This window comes from Salmo salar, chromosome ssa01 (genome assembly GCF_905237065.1).
Source record: "Salmo salar chromosome ssa01, Ssal_v3.1, whole genome shotgun sequence".
Lineage (NCBI taxonomy): Eukaryota > Metazoa > Chordata > Actinopteri > Salmoniformes > Salmonidae > Salmo > Salmo salar.
Genome location: NC_059442.1, coordinates 10,732,245 through 10,753,795, shown reverse-complemented (window position 1 = coordinate 10,753,795; position 21,551 = coordinate 10,732,245). Strand labels below are relative to the sequence as shown.

General features: G+C 41.5%; 1 protein-coding gene across 3 annotated transcripts in view; it reads right to left on the bottom strand.

Moving 5' to 3' along the window:
* Positions 1–21,551, bottom strand: part of LOC106611855 (brain-enriched guanylate kinase-associated protein) — an 83,290-nt gene that overhangs the window by 25,361 nt on the left and 36,378 nt on the right. Inside the window, exons 1-4 of one of the 3 annotated variants that reach the window (XM_045714229.1) lie at positions 9,880–9,903; positions 7,264–7,330; positions 5,952–6,085; positions 5,634–5,708 (exon numbers count right to left, since the gene is read on the bottom strand). In XM_045714229.1, coding sequence (XP_045570185.1) covers positions 5,634–5,642 — 9 coding nt within the window. In that variant the 5' untranslated portion in view covers positions 5,643–5,708; positions 5,952–6,085; positions 7,264–7,330; positions 9,880–9,903. Of the gene's footprint in view, positions 1–5,633; positions 5,709–5,951; positions 6,086–7,263; positions 7,331–9,879; positions 10,042–10,258; positions 10,295–13,701; positions 13,915–21,551 lie in introns of those variants that run through there. The other 2 variants (XM_014212492.2, XM_045714228.1) reach the window with 2 other exon arrangements.

The following is a 21,551-nucleotide window of genomic DNA, read 5'->3' as shown; positions in this document are numbered from 1 at the left end:
CTCGTGAGTGGCGGTGGCCCACATTGGTCCCTGCCACATACGTCTCATGTCTGAGCTGTTGAATTGTGACTCCACTGTTTTGCCTGTCTGTTTGCCTTATGGAGGTCATAGCTGGACTGTTTGTACTCGTCCATGTTCCCAGTCACTTTGCCGTGGTTAAATGCGGTGTTCGCGCTTTCAGTTTTGTGAGAATGCTGCCATCTATCCACGGTTTTTGGATTGAATAAGTTATAATTGTCACAGTGGTAACAACATCTTCTATGCACTTCCTGATGAACACAGTCACCGAGCAAGTGCATACGTCAATATTATTCTCAGAGGCAACCCGGAACATATCACAATCTTGAAGCATAGATTCCGATTGGTCAGACCAATGTTGAACAGTCCTTACTACGGGTACCTCCTGTTTAAGTGTCTGCCTATAGAAGGAAGGGGGGGGGGGGGGCAGAATGGAGGCGTGATCTGATTTTCCAAAGGGAGAGCCTTGTAGCCGTCCCAGAAGGGGGAGTAGCAATGAACAAGAATCCTCTGTCAACACTACAGTCACCACAGCCAGGGAGGGCTGCATTCCACACAAATAGGGCCAGGAGTTGTTCCCTGACCATGTGACTTGATCAGGAAAATCTCTGGGCCCTAGTCCGGTAACACATTTAGAAACAACTCCTGTCGCTACTTAAAATAATGTAAACTTCTTAGTGTGTTGGTCCAATTGTTTGGTTTGTAATTTTTTTTGAATGACCTTCTTGGTTTCTGCTCAGAACTTTTTAATTGCATGTTTGATTTGATTTAACCTATTTTCTCACAGTGTCTATCTAAGACCGTTTCCTGCTCGATAAATATTTTCCCCTTGAAAATACCATTGCGAGACATAAAAAAGGAATGGCAATCAGAATGAGCCATGCTTCTGAGGAAATCCTTTACTATTTCCTGTCATGAACAGTGATTAGTTACACCAAGGTCGCTAGACAGACTATTCTTTTGAAAAGCCAACCACTAATAATTTTACGACTGGAATACAAAAGAAGTGTGTGTGACAGAATATGATTTGTGATTCATTTTTCGGCTCTTGTCTTTTCTCCGTATGACGATGCAATGAGGATTACTCAGACCTTACAAAAAGCCAGGCTAAGCGATGGGTGAAGAAACAACGAATAATACACAAACACTATAGAATTGGTGTAAATTACAGAGTTTTCTTAGATCGATGTTCAAAATCGGTCATGTAGTCTTATACCTCAGCACCAATGGATAGAATACAAAACATGTAGCCCACAAATAGGGATGGCTGGAATCAACGTTGAGACAACGTTGTGCGTTGGTTGTGCTTCATTGGCCATACTTTTGGAACTAGTCAAATCACTATCTTCTGTATGAACAGTTGCCTGAGGAAATCACTTTGTCTTTAATCATCTAAGAAGAGGTGATTGGGAAAATAAATTAATTTCACACACGGTCGTCTTCTATTAAAATGTCCTCACAGACAGGGAGCCATGGTGACTCAAAGTTCTGTTCTGATGAGATAAAAAAAATATATATAGTTTTAATCATGATACGTCTTAAATATGGACCTGTAGCGTGGCCGCGGACTCATCTTGAACAGTAATGACATTGTCTTTGGTGTCTGAAGGGGGAACGAATGGGGAAGGGGAGCTCTCGACTGGGGAGATAGGGGGATTAATAGTTTTCTAACAAGGTTCCATGGCAGGGCAATCACTTTGGACATTGATTGCGCTGCGTCTCTGATCATGTAACTACTTTGAGAGTGGCAAGAGAGGGGCCTGCGTGTGTTTCGATCGATTTATACCGGAGTTCTCATCTAAGATCTCACACCACAGACCACATACAGTAGCCGATCACTGAGAGAGACTGCCCCACCTCAATTCAGCAGGAGTATGGAATAATCAGTAAACCCTTCTTAGGTGTTCTTACTCTTATCATTTTCATCATAGTTTTTTGGATCGTTTTTTTTTTACATGATAGTTGTTGTTGGTTATTATGCCTATGTTATAATGGGCCCTACTTTAAGCAAAGTACAACTAATAACGATTTTATATAGCATACATAAAGGCTTCATAAGCACTACATGAATGCTTCACAAATCATCTAATGAGCGTAAGTCACACTCTATAAATGGGGTATAAACAAACATAGTGCGTTATGTCACATTTGACAATTCACCCTACAGTGGGAATTGTTATGTCACACGTTAGACACCATTTAGAGTGTGACATATGCTTATAGATGATTTACGTAGAAGCACACACACACACTAGAGCCAATCTGTTCCAGCTCCAGGGTTTACCGTGTGTGTGTGTGTGTGTGTGCGTGTGCGTGCGTGCGTGCGTGCGTGTGTGTGTGTGTGTGTGTGACGGGTGGCTGAGTGTGTGTAATCTTGGAAACCCCCAAAAAATCTTGCGTAATTGCATCAGATGCTCGATTAGGTTCTAGGGAAGATGCATGAGAAAATACACTAATGAGACTAGCTAAGTCTCCACTAGCCTAAAACAGAAACTCAGCCAAAGCCCCTCCCCCTTTCCAAAAACGTTCTGCTTGAAACTCCGCACCCACTTTAAGCACCACCTCCACCAAACCTTATACATCCAAATAAGCAGTGACGGAAGATCGAAGCACTAGAACTACTGTCGCTGGTTAGATGTCACATCCAGCAATCTTTTGACTGACGTTAAAGATACCATTTATGTTATGTAGTCTGTCCACGAGAGATTAGGGTGTGTGTGGTGCTCTCTGTGCTCTGTGTGTTGCTCAGTGAGACAGAGATGGAGCTCTCCCTTTTTAATGCACTCATGCTTGACCCTGAGCAACAGGTCAGCCTTATCATCAACATTAATATTTGATAGCCTTCTGTCTTAAACGCTATAAAATATTCAAAGAACTCCATTGTAAATGTCCCATAAGGAGTGCCGCGGAGACCTGTGGACCAATAACTATCAAGCCATCGACTTGTTTATTTACCGAGCGGAATCTAAAGCTGATTGGAATGGTGGGAGGGGAAGTAAACATGATTTCTCAACTCACTAAAGTGTGACGCATATAGAGAGCTGCCTGACTGACTGTCTTATAAAGAGCTATCTTATAGAGAGCTGCATGCCAGGCTGACTTATAGTGAGCTGCCTGACCAGCTGTCTTATAGAAAGCTGTCTTATGGAGAGCTGCCTTAAAGAGAGCTGTCATATAGAGAGATGCCTGCCGACTGTCTTATAGAGAGCTGCCTTCTAGAGAGCAGCTGTATAGAGAGCTGTCTTATAGAGAGCTGCCTTCTAGAGAGCAGCTGTATAGAGAGCTGTCTTATAGAGAGCTGCCTTCTAGAGAGCAGCTGTATAGAGAGCTGTCTTATAGAGAGCTGCCTTCTAGAGAGCAGCTGTATAGAGAGCTGTCTTATAGAGAGCTGCCTGATAGAGCCCTGTCGTATAGAGAGCTGTCTGACCGACTGACTTATAGATAGCTGTTTTATAGAGAACTGTCTAATAGAGAGCTGTCTTATAGAGAGCTGTCTTATAAAGAGCTGTATTTTAGAGAGCTGCCTTATAGAGAGCTGCCATATAGAGAGCTGCCTGACCGACTGCCTGTTAGAGAGCTGTATTATAGAGAACTGTCTTATTGAGAGCTGTCTTATAAAGAGGTGTCTTATTGAGAGCTGTCTTATAGAGAGCTGTATTTTAGAGAGGTGTCTTATAGAGAGCTGCCGTATAAAGAGCTGTCTTATGGAGAGCTGTGTAATAGAGAGCTGACTGACCGACTGCCTCTTAGAGAGCTGTTTTATAGAGAACTATCTTATAGAGAGCCATCTTATAGTGAGCTATTTTATAGAGAACTGTCTTATAGAAAGCTGTCTTATAGAGAGCTGCCTGATCAACTGTCTTATGGAGAGCTGATTTATAGAGAACTGCCTCATAGAGAGCTGTCTTATGGATAGATGTCTTATAGAGAGCTGCCTGAACGACTGCCTCTTGGAGAGCTGTCTTATAGAGAACTGTGTTATAGAGAGCTGTGTTATAGAGAGCAGACTGACCGACTGCCAATAAGAGAGCTGTTTTATAGAGCTGTCTTATTGAGAGCTATCTTAAAGAGAGCTGTTTTATTGAGAACTGTCTTTTAGAGAGCTGCCGTATGGAGAGCTGTATTTTAGAGAGCTGCCTTATAGAGAGCTTCCTGACTGACTGCCTCTTAGAGAGCTGTCTTATAGAGAACTGTCTTATAGAGAACTGTCTTATAGAGAACTGTTTTATAGAGAGCTGTCTTTTAGAGAGCTGCCTGAATGACTGCCTCTTAGAGAGCAGTCTTATAGAGAGCTGACTTATAGAGAACTGTCTTATAGAGAGCTGTCTTATAGAGAACTGTCTTATAGAGAGCTGTCTTATAGAGAGCTGCCTTATAGAGAGCTGTCTTGTAGAGAACTGTCTTATAGAGAGCTGCCTGACCAACTGTCTTTTGGAGAGCTGTTTTATAGAGAGATGTCTTATAGAGCGCTGCCTGAACGACTGCCTCTTGGAGAGATGTCTTATAGAGAACTGTCTTAAAGAGAACTGTCTTATAGAGAGCTGTCTTATAGATATATGTCTCATAGAGAGCTGCCTGAACGACTGCCTCTTGGAGAGCTGTCTTATAGAGAACTGTGTTATAGAGAGCTGTGTTATAGAGAGCAGACTGACCGACTGCCAATTAGAGAGCTGTTTTATAGAGCTGTCTTATTGAGAACTGTATTTTAGAGAGCTGCCTTAGAGAGCTTTCTTATAGAGAGCTGTTTTATAGAGAGCTGTTTTATAGAGCACTGTCTTATAGAGAGCTGTCTTATAAGGAGCTGTCCGATAGAGAGCTGCCTTATAGAGAGATGTCTTGCAGAGAGCTGTCTCATAGAGAGCTATCTTATTGAGAGCTGCCTCACCGACTGCCTCTTAGAGAGCTGTCTTATAGAGAGCTGTCTTATAGAGAGCTGCTTCACCTTTTAGAGAGCTGTTTTATAGAGAACTGTCTTATAGAGAGCTGTCTTATAGAGAGTTGTATTATAGAGAGCTGCCTTATAGAGAGCTGTATTTTAGAGCTGCCTTATAGAGAGCTGCCTGACCAACTGTCTTATAGAGAGCTGTTTTATAGAGAACTGTCTCATAGAGAGCTGTCTTATAGAGGACTGTCTTATAGATATATGTCTTATAGAGAGCTGCCTGAATGACTGCCTCTTGGAGAGCTGTCTTATAGAGAACTGTCTTAAAGAGAGCTGTCTTACCGACTATCTTATAGAAAGCTGTCTTATGGAGTCCTGTCTTATAGAGAGCTGTCTTACAGAGAGCTGTCTGTCCGACTGTCTCATAGAGAGCTGTTTTACAGAGAACTGTCTTATAGAGAACTGTCTTATAGACAGCTGCCTCATAGAGAGCTACTTGACTGACTGTCTTATGGAAAACTGTCTTATAGAGAGCTGCCTGTCCAGCTGCCTTATAAAGTTCTTCCTGGCCAGCTGCTTTATAGATTGCTTATTCCTTAGATGCTTTATTGACATGGTGAGCTGCAAGACCCCAGGGAATGACTGGAATGGCTGACAGGGAGAGCAGAGCAAGCCTCTGTACACCTCCTACATTATTTATGAGAACAAAGTGAGTGAGAGCTGAGGTACTTACAGGGATCATTAGGACACAACAAATCTATCCCAGTAATGTCAATACCAGCATCTCATTAATGCCCCTCCCTCCCAGCTGTGAAGAGATGGGGTAAAGAAGTGGATGTTAAAGCGACAGAACTTTATGGGCGCATAAGGTGATGTAACACACAGTAACTTTAAGGTCGGAATGCCAATTAAGGTGCGAATGTTGCCAATTCAAATTGTCTTTCTGGTATATACAAGGCTAGTCCTTTACAAGTCTGGCTAAATGGAGTGCACTTTAGTTCAATAGCCTATAAGTTAGGAAAGGGCTGTAGGAGAGCCATTGACAACCCACACTGTCTGATGTAGGCTGGTCTTGGATGTCTGTTTCCAGGAGACCTGAGATTAGATGCTGTATCTGAGCTGCTTCGTTGACACCAGTATAGACTGTCAGAGGCAGACACCTTGCTGTTGACGTCTTGCAACAAACTGCCAGCAACAATAGAGTTGATTTTAGGTCATTACACAATGCATATCAGCTCAATGATGTCAAATGGGAAGGTTGATGTTACTTTAGTTCTGCCTGATTGACTTTGACTGGCGGAACCAATCGAAAAGTCCCAAAGGTGCCAACACGGTGTGTAGAGGAAGCTGGTGGGAGGAGCTATAGGAGGACAGGTTCAATGTAATGTCTGGAAAGGAATAAATGGAATGGTATCAAACACATAAAATATATGGAAACAACATGTTGGACTCCGATCCATTAATTCCATTCCAGCCATTACAATGAGCCTGTCCTCCTATAGCTCCTCCCACTAGCTTCCACTGACTGTGTGGTATTGGAGTGGGCTTCAAAGGAATATATAGCTGAAGCACTGTGGTGTATGGCTGAAGCAGTGTGGTGTACGGCTGAAGCAGTGTGGTGTATGGCTGTAGCAGTGTGGTGTACGGCTGAAACAGTGTGGTGTATGGCTGAAGCAGTGTGGTGTACAGCTGAAACAGTGTGGTGTACGGCTGAAGCAGTGTGGTGTACAGCTGAAGCAGTGTGGTGTACGGCTGAAGCATTGTGGTGTACGGCTGAAGCAGTGTGGTGTACGGCTGTAGCAGTGTGATGTACGGCTGAAGCAGTGTGATGTACGGCTGAAGCAGTGTGGTGTACGGCTGTAGCAGTGTGATGTACGGCTGAAGCAGTGTGGTGTATGGCTGTAGCAGTGTGATGTATGGCTGTAGCAGTGTGGTGTACGGCTGTAGCAGTGTGATGTACGGCTGAAGCAGTGTGGTGTACGGCTGAAGCAGTGTGATGTACGGCTGAAGCAGTGTGGTGTATGGCTGTAGCAGTGTGATGTACGGCTGAAGCAGTGTGGTGTACGGCTGAAGCAGTGTGGTGTACGGCTGTAGCAGTGTGGTGTACGGCTGTAGCAGTGTGGTGTACGGCTGAAGCAGTGTGGTGTACGGCTGAAGCAGTGTGGTGTACGGCTGTAGCAGTGTGGTGTACGGCTGTAGCAGTGTGGTGTACGGCTGAAGCAGTGTGGTGTACGGCTGAAGCAGTGTGGTGTACGGCTGAAGCAGTGTGGTGTACGGCTGTAGCAGTGTGGTGTACGGCTGAAGCAGTGTGGTGTACGGCTGAAGCAGTCTGCTGTACAGTATGGCTGAAGCAGGTGTCTTACCGTCCTGTGCACCTTGTCCTCCAGGTCTTGATTGATCCTCTGTTGAGCTGCATAACTGCTCTGGATCCTGCATGACAGGAAAGAGTACATATTGGTGAAACATTGGCTATGTAAGTCAGAGAATGAACATGCTTTCAAAATCAAGTATTCATTTACTTTTTTTCAAGATGATGAAAATGAAAATCCAAAGCAATGGTTTGGATTTAAAAATTATTCAATGGATATCTCTGGTTGTCTGTACTGTACTATTTATACTGTACAGTAATTCTTTTTGGACGAGAATCCTAGCCTCACAATGGAAGCAAGGAAAAAACAATTTCATGTGATCAAAGCAGAATTTTGAATTCCTTTCGTGCTTTTTTTTGGAGAGAAAAAGCGGTGAAAAATGCATCATCAAACCCGTAGGACTGATGCATGACTCATGAATGAGCGCAGGAATTTTGGCAACGTTTCAGCGCCCGTCGAGGTGTGTTTCCTAGCACAAAACACTGTTTCTGGTCGGCTTCCAAAACATTACTGGGCTTTAATGGAATAAGCTGCTCTTTCACCTCCACTTTCCATTAGTTCAATCATTACCAGCATTAGGCTACTATCTCTTTTTTTACCACATAGTGCTGCATGTCATTATCACTGGCCCTGGTCTCATGGGGGTTTGGATACATTGTAGTATTTATGACCCCATTTACGAAGGAGCTGTGGAGATCCATTGCATTGTTACAAAACGTCTGTTATAGAAGAAACGACGTCGCTCTAGAACTGAAGTGGGCCTGGAGGTTACCTGGCAGAATGGTCAACAATGGTTTCTCTCAGAACATGTTCTGTATGCTTACGTTGTTCACTGTCACAAGTTCAATTGATATTGCTATTGCGGGGGGATACATTGGACAATTGTAACACAGGTTAGTTGTAAACAGGTTAAATAACTCAAATTAGAAACCAAGGTGTTATTCAATGTGCCAATGCTTGATTAGTGTCTCAACATGTCTATGAAGATTTGTTTTGGATTTTATATATATATTTTTTAAATATGGTTATTTCTCTTTTTGGATTTTTGATCTGTGGAACATTCTCCATGTATTTTATCATATATAATTTTTATCAGTAAGATATGATCTTTTGATTAGTATAGACTTTAATTAATAAGTAAAGGCTCCTATGCTTGGGGTTGGTTTTAACGCCGTGTTACAACTTACTCTCATCTAGAATTATATAATATAGAGACACATTCATATATTTATAGCACATTTCACTGCTTTATATCAACTTTGGCAGTGCAACTAAGAAAATTCCTTAGAAAAAGGAAAAAAGTCCATATGTAACATTTTCACAACTAATACAGAGTATAATACTTCACTATGACATCCCTAAAAGATAAAAGTAAAATATTTTTAGTAAATTTAGTGTATTTTCATCCAAATATCAGTGACATTGTTATACTACCCCTCATTTTGACAATTAAAGACATTGGTACAACTGTCCCATATACTGTTACAACTAACCTTGCAATTGGGGTTAATTGTAACATCAGGACATTTTCTGACTTTTGGGCCTTCAAGATATAATTGTGAAGAATCCACATTTTACACAGGTCTCTAAACATTTGCAGAGAAATGTAAATTGTTTGTGTGAAATTTTGAAATCTCTACATTGTTAGAGTAAATACATATTTTATTTTAAACAACTCCAAAATGTGTTCGAATTGTCCCCGTCTCCCCTAAGTCATTTGCTATGTTTATTACTTTATGTCAATATGGTAACTTCCAAATCAAAACTTATTTTTCTCTGTATCTGGCCCAAATGAGGGGTAATTTAGGGAAATGAAAAGCCATTGGCTACATAAGTAATTCGGTTGTAAATTGCTTTACCTTTCACAGTTACTGGCTTTTGATCCAGCTCTGCAGTAACACAGATGATTTAGCTAATTATGGTCTGGACTGAAGACATTGATTAGTTGAATCAAGGTGTGTTACTGCAGGGAGGGATCATAGACAATAGTTGGAGAACCTTGCATTTGATTATTCCCAATGCAGATTCAGTTGAATTAGTAGATTTGTAAATACATTGACTCATTGAGTTAAGGTTAACGATGACACAGTCACGATTTGTTAGACACAACAGCTGTGGTAAGAGACTAAAGATGGTGTAACGGGACTGACATCGCATAACGAGACTGACATAGTGTAATAGTACTGACATGGTATAACAGGACTGGCATGGTATAACAGGACTGGCATGGTGTAACAGGACTGGCAGGGTATAACAGGACTGGCATGGTGTAACAGGACTGGCAGGGTGTAACAGGTTTGACATGTTGTAACAGGTCTGACATGGTGTAATGGGACTGACATGGTGTAACAGGACTGGCAGGGTGTAACAGGTCTGACATGGTGTAACAGGTCTGACATGGTGTAACAGGACTGCTATGGTATAACAGGACTGACAGGGTGTAACAGGATTGACATGTTGTAACAGGACTGACAGGGTGTAACAGGACTGACATGTTGTAACAGGACTGAGATGGTGTAACGGGACTGACATGTTGTAACAGGACTGAGATGTTGTAACGGGACTGACATGGTGTAACAGGAATGACATAGTGTAATGGGACTGACATACCTGCGTAGTTTGTCAGTGAATTTCTCCAACTCTTCCTGGGCTCGACGGAGTTCCGTCTCCAGGTACTGTCGGGTGGAGTCAAACTCAGACTCCACCATCTCTAGTTTGTGGGTGGTGTAAGACAGACGCTTGCGAAGATCATCCTTGTGATCATGTAGAGAACTAGGCAGGAAGTAGAGTGACAGGCAGACAGACAACGAGGTCAAAACAGCTCATGGTATCATTAGGTCTTAATTCAGGCTGTGAGCAGGGTTGGGGAGTTTAGTCATTTATCAGACGCTCTTATCCAGAGCGACTTACAGTAGTGAATGCATACATTTCATACATTTTTTTCCCGTACTGTTTATATTCTAAATGTAATCCATTAGTTACTAGTTACCTGTCCATCATTGTAATCAGTAATGTAACTTTTGGATTACCCAAAATCAGTAATGTAATCTGATTACTTTCAGTTGCTTTTTGATTACTTTCCCCTTAAGAGGCATTAGAAGAAAACAAAAAAGATCCATCAAATGCATTTGGTGTGTCATCATAGCTGTCTCTGACATCATAGTGGTCTCTGACATCATAGTGGTCTCTGACATCATACTAGTCTCTGACATCATAGTGGTCTCAGACTTGTGGTCAGGCTCGCTAAGGTGGAACAAACCTAAACTAGCGCATTTTTTCAATGTTGAATTAAATGTAATTGATAAAACAGAAAGGTGTCATAATGTATTTTTTCATGCATGTAACCGTAATCAATTACTCCACAACCATGGATGTGAGCAATGCTGAATATTCTTTATGTACTAATTCAAGTTCAAGACTAGACATAACATACATTAGATATTCATGACCTAAACACAATGTTTCACTCATTCTGAAAAATAATATAATATCTGCACATGTATTGATAATTATACAATATGTCATCTACATATTGACTGTCTTCTGAAGTGCGATTAAAAATATACATTTGACATTCTCAAAAGGTACTAATTGTTTACAGTATAGTTGCATGACATGAATTTGTTCATAACTGACTTAGTTAAATAAAGGTTCAAAATAAAAACACAATCGGACTTAGATAAGAGCGAAAGAGAGAGGTATGAAATGGAGGTGAAATCTAATTCAGCTGGTGTGAAAAGTCCCAGCCAAGGAAGGCCTGTGGGTATGTATTGATGGATGGAAGCTAGAGCGCTAATGATTTTCCATTGACAGCCAGGGAACAGGAACCAGCTCACAATTCTGTAATGGGTCACTCCCGTTACACACCTCTCCAGCATGAAATCACTGGCAAACCAGGAAGAGATTCTGATTCTATCGAGATGCAGCACCATGAGGGATTTGTGTGTGTTTAGGAGGGAGGATGTGAATGGTGTTGTGGGGCTTGGTTGGTGAATACGTTTGGTTTTATATAGATTGTGTACAGTATGTATCTATAGGAGAATACTGAGAATTTTTATCTGGAGAGTGCATGAGTCAATTAGTTTCTCTGATGTAATGAGTTTCTCTGACCTTCTATAGTAAATGAGAGAGAGAGAATATGTGTGTGTGTGTGTGTGTGTGTGTGTGTGTGTGTGTGTGTGTGTGTGTGTGTGTGTGTGTGTGTGTGTGTGTGCTTGTGTGTGTGTGTGTGTGTGCTTGTGTGTGTGTGTGTGTGTGTGTGTGTGTGTGTGTGTGTGTGTGTGTGTGTGTGTGTGTGTGTGTGTGTGTGTGTGTGTGTGTGTGTGTGTGTGTGTGTGTGTGTGTGTGTGTGTGTGTGTGTGTGTGTGTGTGTGTGTGTGTGTGCTTGTGTGTGTGTGTGTGTGTGTGTGTGCTTGTGTGTGTGCTTGTGTGAGAGACAAAGACATTCACAGACAAAGAAAAAGAGAGAGGCTGGGAATGAAGTAGGTAGGAAAGGGAATGAAGAGCAGGGGGCAGTTTTCTCTGGGGATTTAGAGGAGACTGATAGATTCTGGCTCAGAGACAATACTCCTGGAGATGTTCACTATCACACTACCAGTGCCACACTGGTCTCATGTCACAGCAGTCCAGCGCCAAACTCAGAGGACGGCCCCTTTTAAGGGATCATGTGACTCTCTCACAGCCTGGTTGGCTATTGCAGAAATAGATTGACAAGGCTAACCAACTTGAAAGATTAAAGACATTACAGTGCATTAGAATGAGGTAGGACAAAGGCTTGACTCTGTCTGCTTATTTACGTCAATCATTTCAAGCTTAAGGGGGGGAGAAAAGAGCCCAAAACTATATATAATTTAAAAATGTATCAAATTATTGATGTATGGTATTCAAAACTGCAGTGAGGTTGTAGGAAATACGTCAGTTAACGATGCACTATGCAGGAATCGCTCCACCATTTCCTGGTTGCAAAAATTCTAATAGTTTGCCTAATTTGAGTTTATATGACAAAACAAGCAAGCAGAGCATAGAGAATCATTGTACCATCTAAACTGCTGTGAAATATATGTTCCAGAACCAAAAATATTGTACTTTCAGCTGTTTGAAGCTGGTGTACAAAGCCAAAAGTAAAAGACACAAAAACGAAACTTAAGAACGGGAAGAGAATAGAAATAGCAACATATCTACCACTTCTTAGACTTGCTTTCAATGAGAATGACAGATCTATAACCCACATTTCTATGTAAATTTTGTTGGGTCGCCCCAAAAAGTTACATATTGCAGCTTTAAGTCTACTGTAAACACATTATGCCTGCCAGTCTGGACTTTATGATAGGTGTCTTAGAGACTTCAGTTGTGGGTTAAACCCAGACTCTGGCATGCTAGGCTAGCCCTTGCATTTCCTACAAAGTCTTTACAAGACTCTCACTGAAAGCAGTAAGTGATTGGCAGGCATAGTGCCATGGACTGAAGTACATGTGATTAATTATAGCTCTTGGTCTTATCATCAAGTGACCAAAGTTACTCTGGAGTATGCACATTGCATTGATTTCTGAGGCAAAAATACTAATTAGTATACTGAAATTGGGAAATATCATAGACTGTATTTGGTAACATATAGCAGAACATTAGCTTTTCAAGGTTGCTTGTCTTCCTTATCTGAATAGTTGACACAGAAATAAGGTGTTCAATGAATAACAGACTGATGTAATGAAGTTGGTACCATGACAATGGCTTTTAGTTGAGATGAAATTTGAACAGTGGTGTAAAGTACTTAAGTAAACATACTTTTAAGTACTACTTAAGTCGTTTTTTGGGGGGTATCTTTACTTTACTTTAATATTTATATTTTTGACCACCTTTACTTTTACTCCACTATGTCCCTAAAGAAAATAATGTACTTTCTATTCCATGCATTTTCCCTGACATCCAAAAGTACTCGTTACATTTTGAATGCTTAGCAGGACAGGAAAATGGTCCAACTCACGCACTTATCAAGAGAACATCCCTGCTCATCTCTACTGCCTCTGATTTGGCAGGGTCACTAAACACAAATGCTTCATTTGTAAATTATTTCTGAGTGTTGGAGTATGCCGCTGACTATCCGTAAATTAAAAAAAAACAAGAAAATCGTCAACATATAAGTATATTTTTTAAATTACATTTACTTTTGATACTTAAGTATATTTAAAATCAAATACTTTGAGACTTTTACTCAAGTAGTATTTTCCTGGGTGACTTTCACTTTTACTTGAGTCATTTGTTAAGGTATCTTTACTTTTACCCAAGTATGACAATTGGGTACTTTTTCCACCACAGCATTTTAAATAGTTTATGGTGTTAAGAAATAAAATGAATGAAGTGGATTCTTGGCTTGAAGTGGATATGATCGAATGAAATGATAAGGGTGGCTTTTAAAAGTGAAAACTTCCATCTTACCTTCTTTTCTGATGTTTGCAACCATTTCTCTGGGCTTTAAGGGCTGTTTTCCCAATATATATCTTTTTCATATTCTTCGCTCTGCATTCACTTTCATGTGTTTTCTAGTCGATTCCCAATAATGCTGATGCAGAGTGTGACCTCTAATCTCAACCACTCAGGCCATAAGTTTTTCCTGTGGAGTCAGATAGCAGTTGTCTATCTGTGTTGACCCTGCCAATAGATCACAGAAACAGCGTTGCAGTCACAGATTCAATTGTACATGTTATACATTACTACTACTAGCTTTTATGTGCTGTGAATTCATGCATTCATTTGCTCTTATTGAACAAACTCACATTCTTCACAGATGATATCGATGAAGGTCAAAGGTAAGATTAGTACTTCCTCCAAAAGGCCCCAATGTGCAACTTGATGAGCTCCCCTTTCATATCTCTCCCTCTGTCCAATTCATAATCATCAACAGACGCATCCACAAACAGCTAAATCCTATGCAGCATCGATGAAATGACCTGGCAGGTTATTCCCTTAGAAATCAGCACTTCAGAGCTGACAGAACCTACTGTATTGTGTGTCTATTCATCACGCTCCACCTGGGCTGACTGTTATATCAGTGAAGGAGCTAGCTAGTGTTGCTAACCTTGGTACAGTCACCCTGGAAATAGTAGTAGTGGAAAGGTCTGGTTGACTAATTGTGAGATGGAGGTAAATTAAAGCAGAGATGGACTGCTGCTTTGCTGCTAGGCTAATGTTGGCAGTATTGACTGCATGGTGTGGTGGACGAATCAGAATTAGTTGGGTAACATAGATAATTAAGATGTTTTATTAGTATAATATGCTTATGTGAGATACTTGTCATTAGAAAGTGTCCTTTGGACTCAGGTGTCTTTTTCAGTTGCACGTTTCCCTTAGCTGGGGCTCAGTCACTTGGGGCCCAGAGAGGGGAGAGGTCAGACTTGTTTTTTACATGTCTCTGTTGCTATGCAGAATATCAGCAAGAGAGGAGGACTGAGTGAAACATTGTCTTCATATGTGAATGTCTTTACCTAGTCTTAAACCATGTGAAGGGATGGTGTGATTAATGGGGAACCAATTATTTGTCTCCACAATGTCTGTGCGCAGGTCACTCCCTCCTTTTTCCTTATTGTGGGGAGATTTATGGCAATATCTGGACCATTGTATGTCCTCTCTTAGATCTCACACTTATCCTGTGATAATATATGGCCTAGAGGCTCACTCCCCCCAGTGAGCCTGTCCAGGAGTAGGGTCAAGAGGGGGTTTGCTTGAGATGGGAGTATCTAGAGTTGACAATTGATATATGGCATTGGATGAAATTGTGTTTTTGTTCAATACCGTACCAGGGAGGGACGGTTCTAGGGGTACCAGATACTGGGCTATACAATGAACCCTGTTGATATAGCAGTTACTGCCTGCTGTGTTAAATGGATATCTGTCATACAAAACTTAACCTTGTAACCCATTCTATGTATCTGTGGTTTGTCAATGTACGTTGAAGGGGGTGTATCTTTGCTATAAAATATCTCTGTAGCCATTGTGTAATCACCTTCCTGGTTCATTCGAAAGAGTGCATCATTGAAGGTCAAGTGCTTTTGCAAAAGTATCTTAAGTATTAAAGATGTAGTTAACTCGGACTGGTGTGTTTGTAACTCTCCTCATTTGGTAATGCAGAAATTAGCCACCACATTGGTTTACGAGATGATACTAACACAGGACAAAGAGGAGCTTGAAGGATGGGAGGTGATCAGACATCTTATTTCCACTGATTCCTCAATCACTCATTTCTCTAACACTGATTCCTCTATCACTCATTTCCAGTGGTATAAAGTACTTTAGTAAAAATACTTTGAAGTACTACTTCAGTAGTCTTTTTTTCCTAAAGAAAATAATGTATTTTTTATTTCATAAATTTTCCCTGACACCCTAAAGTACTCGTTACATTTTGAATGCTTAGAAGGACATGAAAATGGTCCAATTCACGCACTTATCAAGAGAACATCCCTGGTCGTCCCTACTGCCTCTGATCTGGCGGCCTCACTAAACACAAATGCTTTGTTTGTAAATGATGTGTTGGAGTGTGCCCCTGGCTTTCTGTAAATTTAAAAAATGATGCCGTCTGGTTTGCTTAATATAAGAAATTTGAAATGATTTCTACTTTTACTTTTGATCCTTAAGTATATTTGAGCAATTACATTTACTTTTGATACTTAAGAATATTTAAAACCAAATACTTTTACTCAATTAGTATTTTCACTTGAACTTGAGTCATTTTCTATTATGGTGACACAGATGTCTTTAAAACAGATTTCGATCACAGATTCTGTTTTTTTAACACAGATTTTTTTCAACACTGATTTTTTTCAACACTGGTTTCTGTCCTTCAAACATTTCAAAGGAGGATGTGATGGATCGGTACAAACTCTAATTCAGTTTAGCAGTTTACCCATCTTTAGAAATTGGCTCCCAAAAATCTAAAATGAAAGAGAAACTTCAGGCTGCAGATAATTCACAATGACACCAGTCTTAATGCGTATGCTCGTCCTTACTCCAGGATCTAGGGTACGGTGAGTGATTAGTCGAATGGAACCTTCCGGCATTGTATGCTTTTGACAGTTAGTAAAGAAAATCTCTCCACTAATGATCTCTTTTCAAGATTTCAAGAGGTTGAAGGCATAAACGAAGTTGAAATACATGAGGGAATTTCGAAAAGAATGTCAAGTGTAAAGTTGTGACTCCACTGAGTACTCCCCATCACTCAGATAGCATCTTATTGTAATAACAGCACAAACAAAATAGGCCTAGATACTGTAAATGTCTAGCAATTCACCCGATAAACGATACTCCTGCCAACTACAGGCACCTATTAACCTGATAATATCATGACAAAGAAGTTCTAAATATCCCCGGGAAAGTGTTATCACTGTGCTTAAAGAGCCAAACCTTCAGTGTAAATACCAACAGGGCTGCAGTAAAACTTTATCGGGGCCCGGCAGAACAGCGAGGCAAAATGAATGTTTGTCGCCTGCCTCATTCGCTCCAAAGACGCTACTACTTATTGTATTTTAATCTCCCTTTGACACTGCCGGGTAGAAGACAAAGAGGAGCCGGGATAGACGCTCAATACGGTCGCTAGCCGTGGCCTTATCTGTCAGCTGCAGAGTGAGAGGTCGGAACTATGCAGTTGCTGGAGTAAGGAGTTGTGCTTGTTGCTACCCGCCCCCCTCTTTCCCCTTTACTCCCCACTGCTGTTCTGACTCCCTCCCTGTGTGTCTACTATTGTGACTCCCTCCCTGTGTGTCCGCTATTGTGACTCCCTCCCTGTGTGTCTGCTATTGTGACTCCCTCCCTGTGTGTCCGCTATTGTGACTCCCTCCCTGTGTGTCTACTATTGTGACTCCCTCCCTGTGTGACTGCTATTGTGACTCCCTCCCTGTGTGTCTGCTATTGTGACTCCCTCCCTGTGTGTCTGCTATTGTGACTCCCTCCCTGTGTGTCTACTATTGTGACTCCCTCCCTGTGTGTCTACTATTGTGACTCCCTCCCTGTGTGACTGCTATTGTGACTCCCTCCCTGTGTGTCTGCTATTGTGACTCCCTCCCTGTGTGTCTGCTATTGTGACTCCCTCCCTGTGTGTCTACTATTGTGACTCCCTCCCTGTGTGACTGCTATTGTGACTCCCTCCCTGTGTGTCTGCTATTGTGACTCCCTCCCTGTGTGTCTGCTATTGTGACTCCCTCCCTGTGTGACTGCTATTGTGACTCCCTCCCTGTGTGTCTGCTATTGTGACTCCCTCCCTGTGTGACTGCTATTGTGACTCCCTCCCTGTGTGTCTACTATTGTGACTCCCTCCCTGTGTGTCTGCTATTGTGACTGTACTAGAATACCTCACAGCAGAGTCAATAAAGGACTGGGCCTACGACGTAAGACGCTTCTGATGCTGGAGGATGTAAACAAGCCACGAGATGAGCTGTATGTCTTCACTGTCCTTAAAAGGACCCATGTAAGCAGCCAAGTCGTCCTCCTGAAGAAATGTACCACTCATCGAACAAACCCTGAACAAAACCTTTGTAAAATCGTAACGTTCTCATTCCATTCTCAGAGAGAGCAGCTCCCGTGGCTCTTTGTGTTAATGAAATATAAACGCTCTTTAATTCAGATGAACAGGTCTGCAATGCGCCATCTATCTTAAGTGTGGTGCCTGGTGCCAGCGTCAGGAGGTTATTTGGTGTCTATGAGTCATGGGAGGTGAGATCGAGCTACCTCCCAGATATATTTATAAATGAGCTAACGGACGTCTGAAATGTTAATGCCCACAATGTAATGTAATCACACTTTATAGCCTAGAGACTGTGTGGTCCTTTCAGGGAAAACAGACTGGCCTGTTAAAATCTTATTCAAGGAACCAGATTGACTTCATAATGACCACAACACGTACTGGCGGAGTAGCCGTCCCACTTTACATGATGTAGTATAACAGTTGTAGGTACTAGGTCAGAGGTCAACTGGGTTCAGCCGCGGGCCAATTTCTGTCGGAGCGATTAGTCAGTGGGGGACATAATTATAATAAATTGACTACAACTAAGCCCAAAAAGAGATTGTATTTGAAAATAGCAATAATGTCATACCTTGATTACATTGAGACATGATCACATATCTATATTTTTTGTTTGTTTGTGGGACTACTTAGGAACAGATTTCCTAAAATGAAGCACATTTTTTGCACTTGCGGGCTGAACTTGGCCCGCCGGTTGCCTGTTGCCGACCCATTTGCTAGGTAATAATGTCTACAGTACTTACATTGTAATGACACTGGTGTAAGTATGAGAACAAACCAAAATTAAATACAGGCAACTGGTGTAAATCAATGCAAAAACTGTGCTTTGTATAGAAACGTGAAAACAACATTTTGAAATGTTGCCTGTACGAATGGCAAGAATTTAAAAAGGTTTCGTCCAACTTTATCTGTGGGCGAAGCAGAGCAATTGATTGTGATGCAACACTCCAGAAATGTACGCTTCTCTTATGTATTCCCCGGTGTACTTCACCAAAGGCAATAACCAACACTGTGGATCTTGTCAGCAGAGTAATTACTAATCAACAATATGAGACTAGGGAACTGTGCAATGACTGGGGAAAAATACAACTCAATGTTTACATCCCAAAAGGGATTATCTGATGTTCCATTGAAGACCACAATGGAAATACATTTCTAAACTTTTTTCTGTTGTCCTCGATTATTTTTAAATGCACATGTGTGGTTGTATTTTTACAATTTTAATTGTCAAATAAATCATGTAATATCATACATACATACAGTGTAGCTCTCTTCACGACAACAGACACAGGTTGGTTCTTTGAAATGGGCGTTTATTGCATTGCACGTCTTTTTCTCCGATGCATCCACGTCACGCCGTGAGAACTATATGTTTGAATGAACACAGTAACGTTGATAAATTATACAGTACTGAAACAAAGAAATACAAATGGCGCTCGGCGCAACAATACAAATGGCGCTTGGCGCGACAATACAAATGGAACTTGGCGCGACTATAAACAAAGTTCTATAGGTTGAACAAAATACCTCGTTGGCTGCTTGTCCTGAAAAGAGGTTCTTGAATTCTTAAAGTCCCTTGAAAGTCCCTTTACTATCTTTCTTAGCCTCTGCCATCAACAATTATGACTCAGACTAAGATCTGCTTAAGTTAGATTGCACACAGTCAATTAACAAATTCCGTAGCAGTAACACAGAGAACGTTAGTTCCGGGATGGAACATAAAAACACAATCAATGGCCTAACGTTAATTTACCTGTTACATCACATTTAAATTCTTATCTATACATCAATAAATCATTTATTTATTTACTACATCAAATAAACCTTGAATTATGTATTAATCATGCATAGTGAACACAGCATCTATGTAACAACACTTACATACAGTATCTCCATTTTTCGTATGTTCTCTATTTTTCGAATGTTCTCTGAGGAAACCACATCCTCACAGCAAGCTCTATCCATGAGAAGAAGAACATTAATGACGTTGTGAGTAGACAAGACAAGCAGCCAACATCATCTGTTTAATCTGTCCTTGATTTGCCAGTTGTAGACCTGGGTTCAAATAGTATTTAAAATCGTTCAAATTATTTAGCTGTGCTCGATTGAGCTTTGTCAAATGCAATTGAACCCAAAGGCATAGTTCCAAAAGTGCACAATCATCCCCTCTGTCACTCCAGACAGGTTTAACCAAAGGTTCATCAAGGTATTAGAAATATGTCAAATACTACTTGAACCCAGGTCTCGTATATTGTTTAAGAAACACAAGTGTATCGGCCATGTTTGAATTTAGTTACTTGTGGATCAAGTGGAGGATGATGATGCTTGATGAGCATCTGCATTATAGAGATATACCATAGAGGTATACCATAACAAGGAGGGAATCCGTCACATTGTGTTATTGTAACACTTGAAGCTCATTGGGTGGAATTTGTTCATAATAAATAGTTCTCCCCTGCTGTGGTGACTCATCACTAAACTTACTAAACTCACTAACACTCCCTCATGCCTCATCCCTGCCTTTGAAACTGCATGCCTGTCACAACGAGGCCAAGGGTAAGTGTGTGTTTGTGTGTTTGTTGTGTGTGTGTGTGTTTGTCTGGGGAGGGGGGGGGGGGGTTAAGTGCTACTATGGCTGATCCTGAGTACTACTATGGCTGACCCTGAGTACTACTATGGCTGACCCTGAGTACTAATTTGGCTAACCCTGAGTACTACTATGGTTGACCCTGAGTACTACAATGGCTGATCCTGAGTACTACTATGGCTGACCCTGAGTGCTACTATGGCTGATCCTGAGTACTACTATGGCTGACCCTGAGTACTACTATGGCTGACCATGAGTACTACTATGGATGACCATGAGTACTACTATGGCTGATCCTGAGGACTACTATGGCTGACCCTGAGTACTACTATGGCTGATCCTGAGTACTACTATTGTTGACCCTGAGTACTACTATGGCTGACCCTGAGTACTACTATGGATGACCATGAGTACTACTATGGATGACCTTGAGTACTACTATGGCTGACCCTGAGTACTACTATGTCTGACCCTGAGTACTACTATGGCTGACCCTGAGTACTACTATGGTTGACCCTGAGTAATACTATGGCTGATCCTGAGTACTACTATGGCTGACCCTGAGTACTACTATGGATGACCATGAGTACTACTATGGCTGACCCTGAGTACTACTATGGCTGACCCTGAGTACTACTATGGCTAACCCTGAGTACTACTATGGCTGATCCTGAGTACTACTATGGCAGACCCTGAGTACTAATATGGCTGACCCTGAGTAATCCCAATGGCATTGAGGAGTATACCACCTCAGTCACCGGCTTCAACAATAAGTGCATCGATGACATTGTCCCCACAGTGACCGTACATACTTATCCCAACCAGAAGCCATGGATTATAGGCAACATCGTCACCGAGCTAAAGGCTAGAGCTGCAGCTTTTAAGGAGCGGGTCACTAATCCGGACACTTAGGCCATCAGACGAACCATCAAACAGACAAAGCGTCAATACATGACTAAGATTGAATCCAACTACACCGACTACACAAAGGGAAAGCCAGCCGTGAGCTGCCTAGTCGCGCGAGCCTAGAAGACGGGCTAAATGCATTTTATGCTCGCTTCGAGGCAAGTAACTGTAACGGCCGTCGTAGGAAGTGGACCAAAATGCAGCGGGTACGTGAATGCTCATATTTACTTTATTACGAACACCACACAAAAACAACAAAACGAAATCACGAATGACAGCTAACAG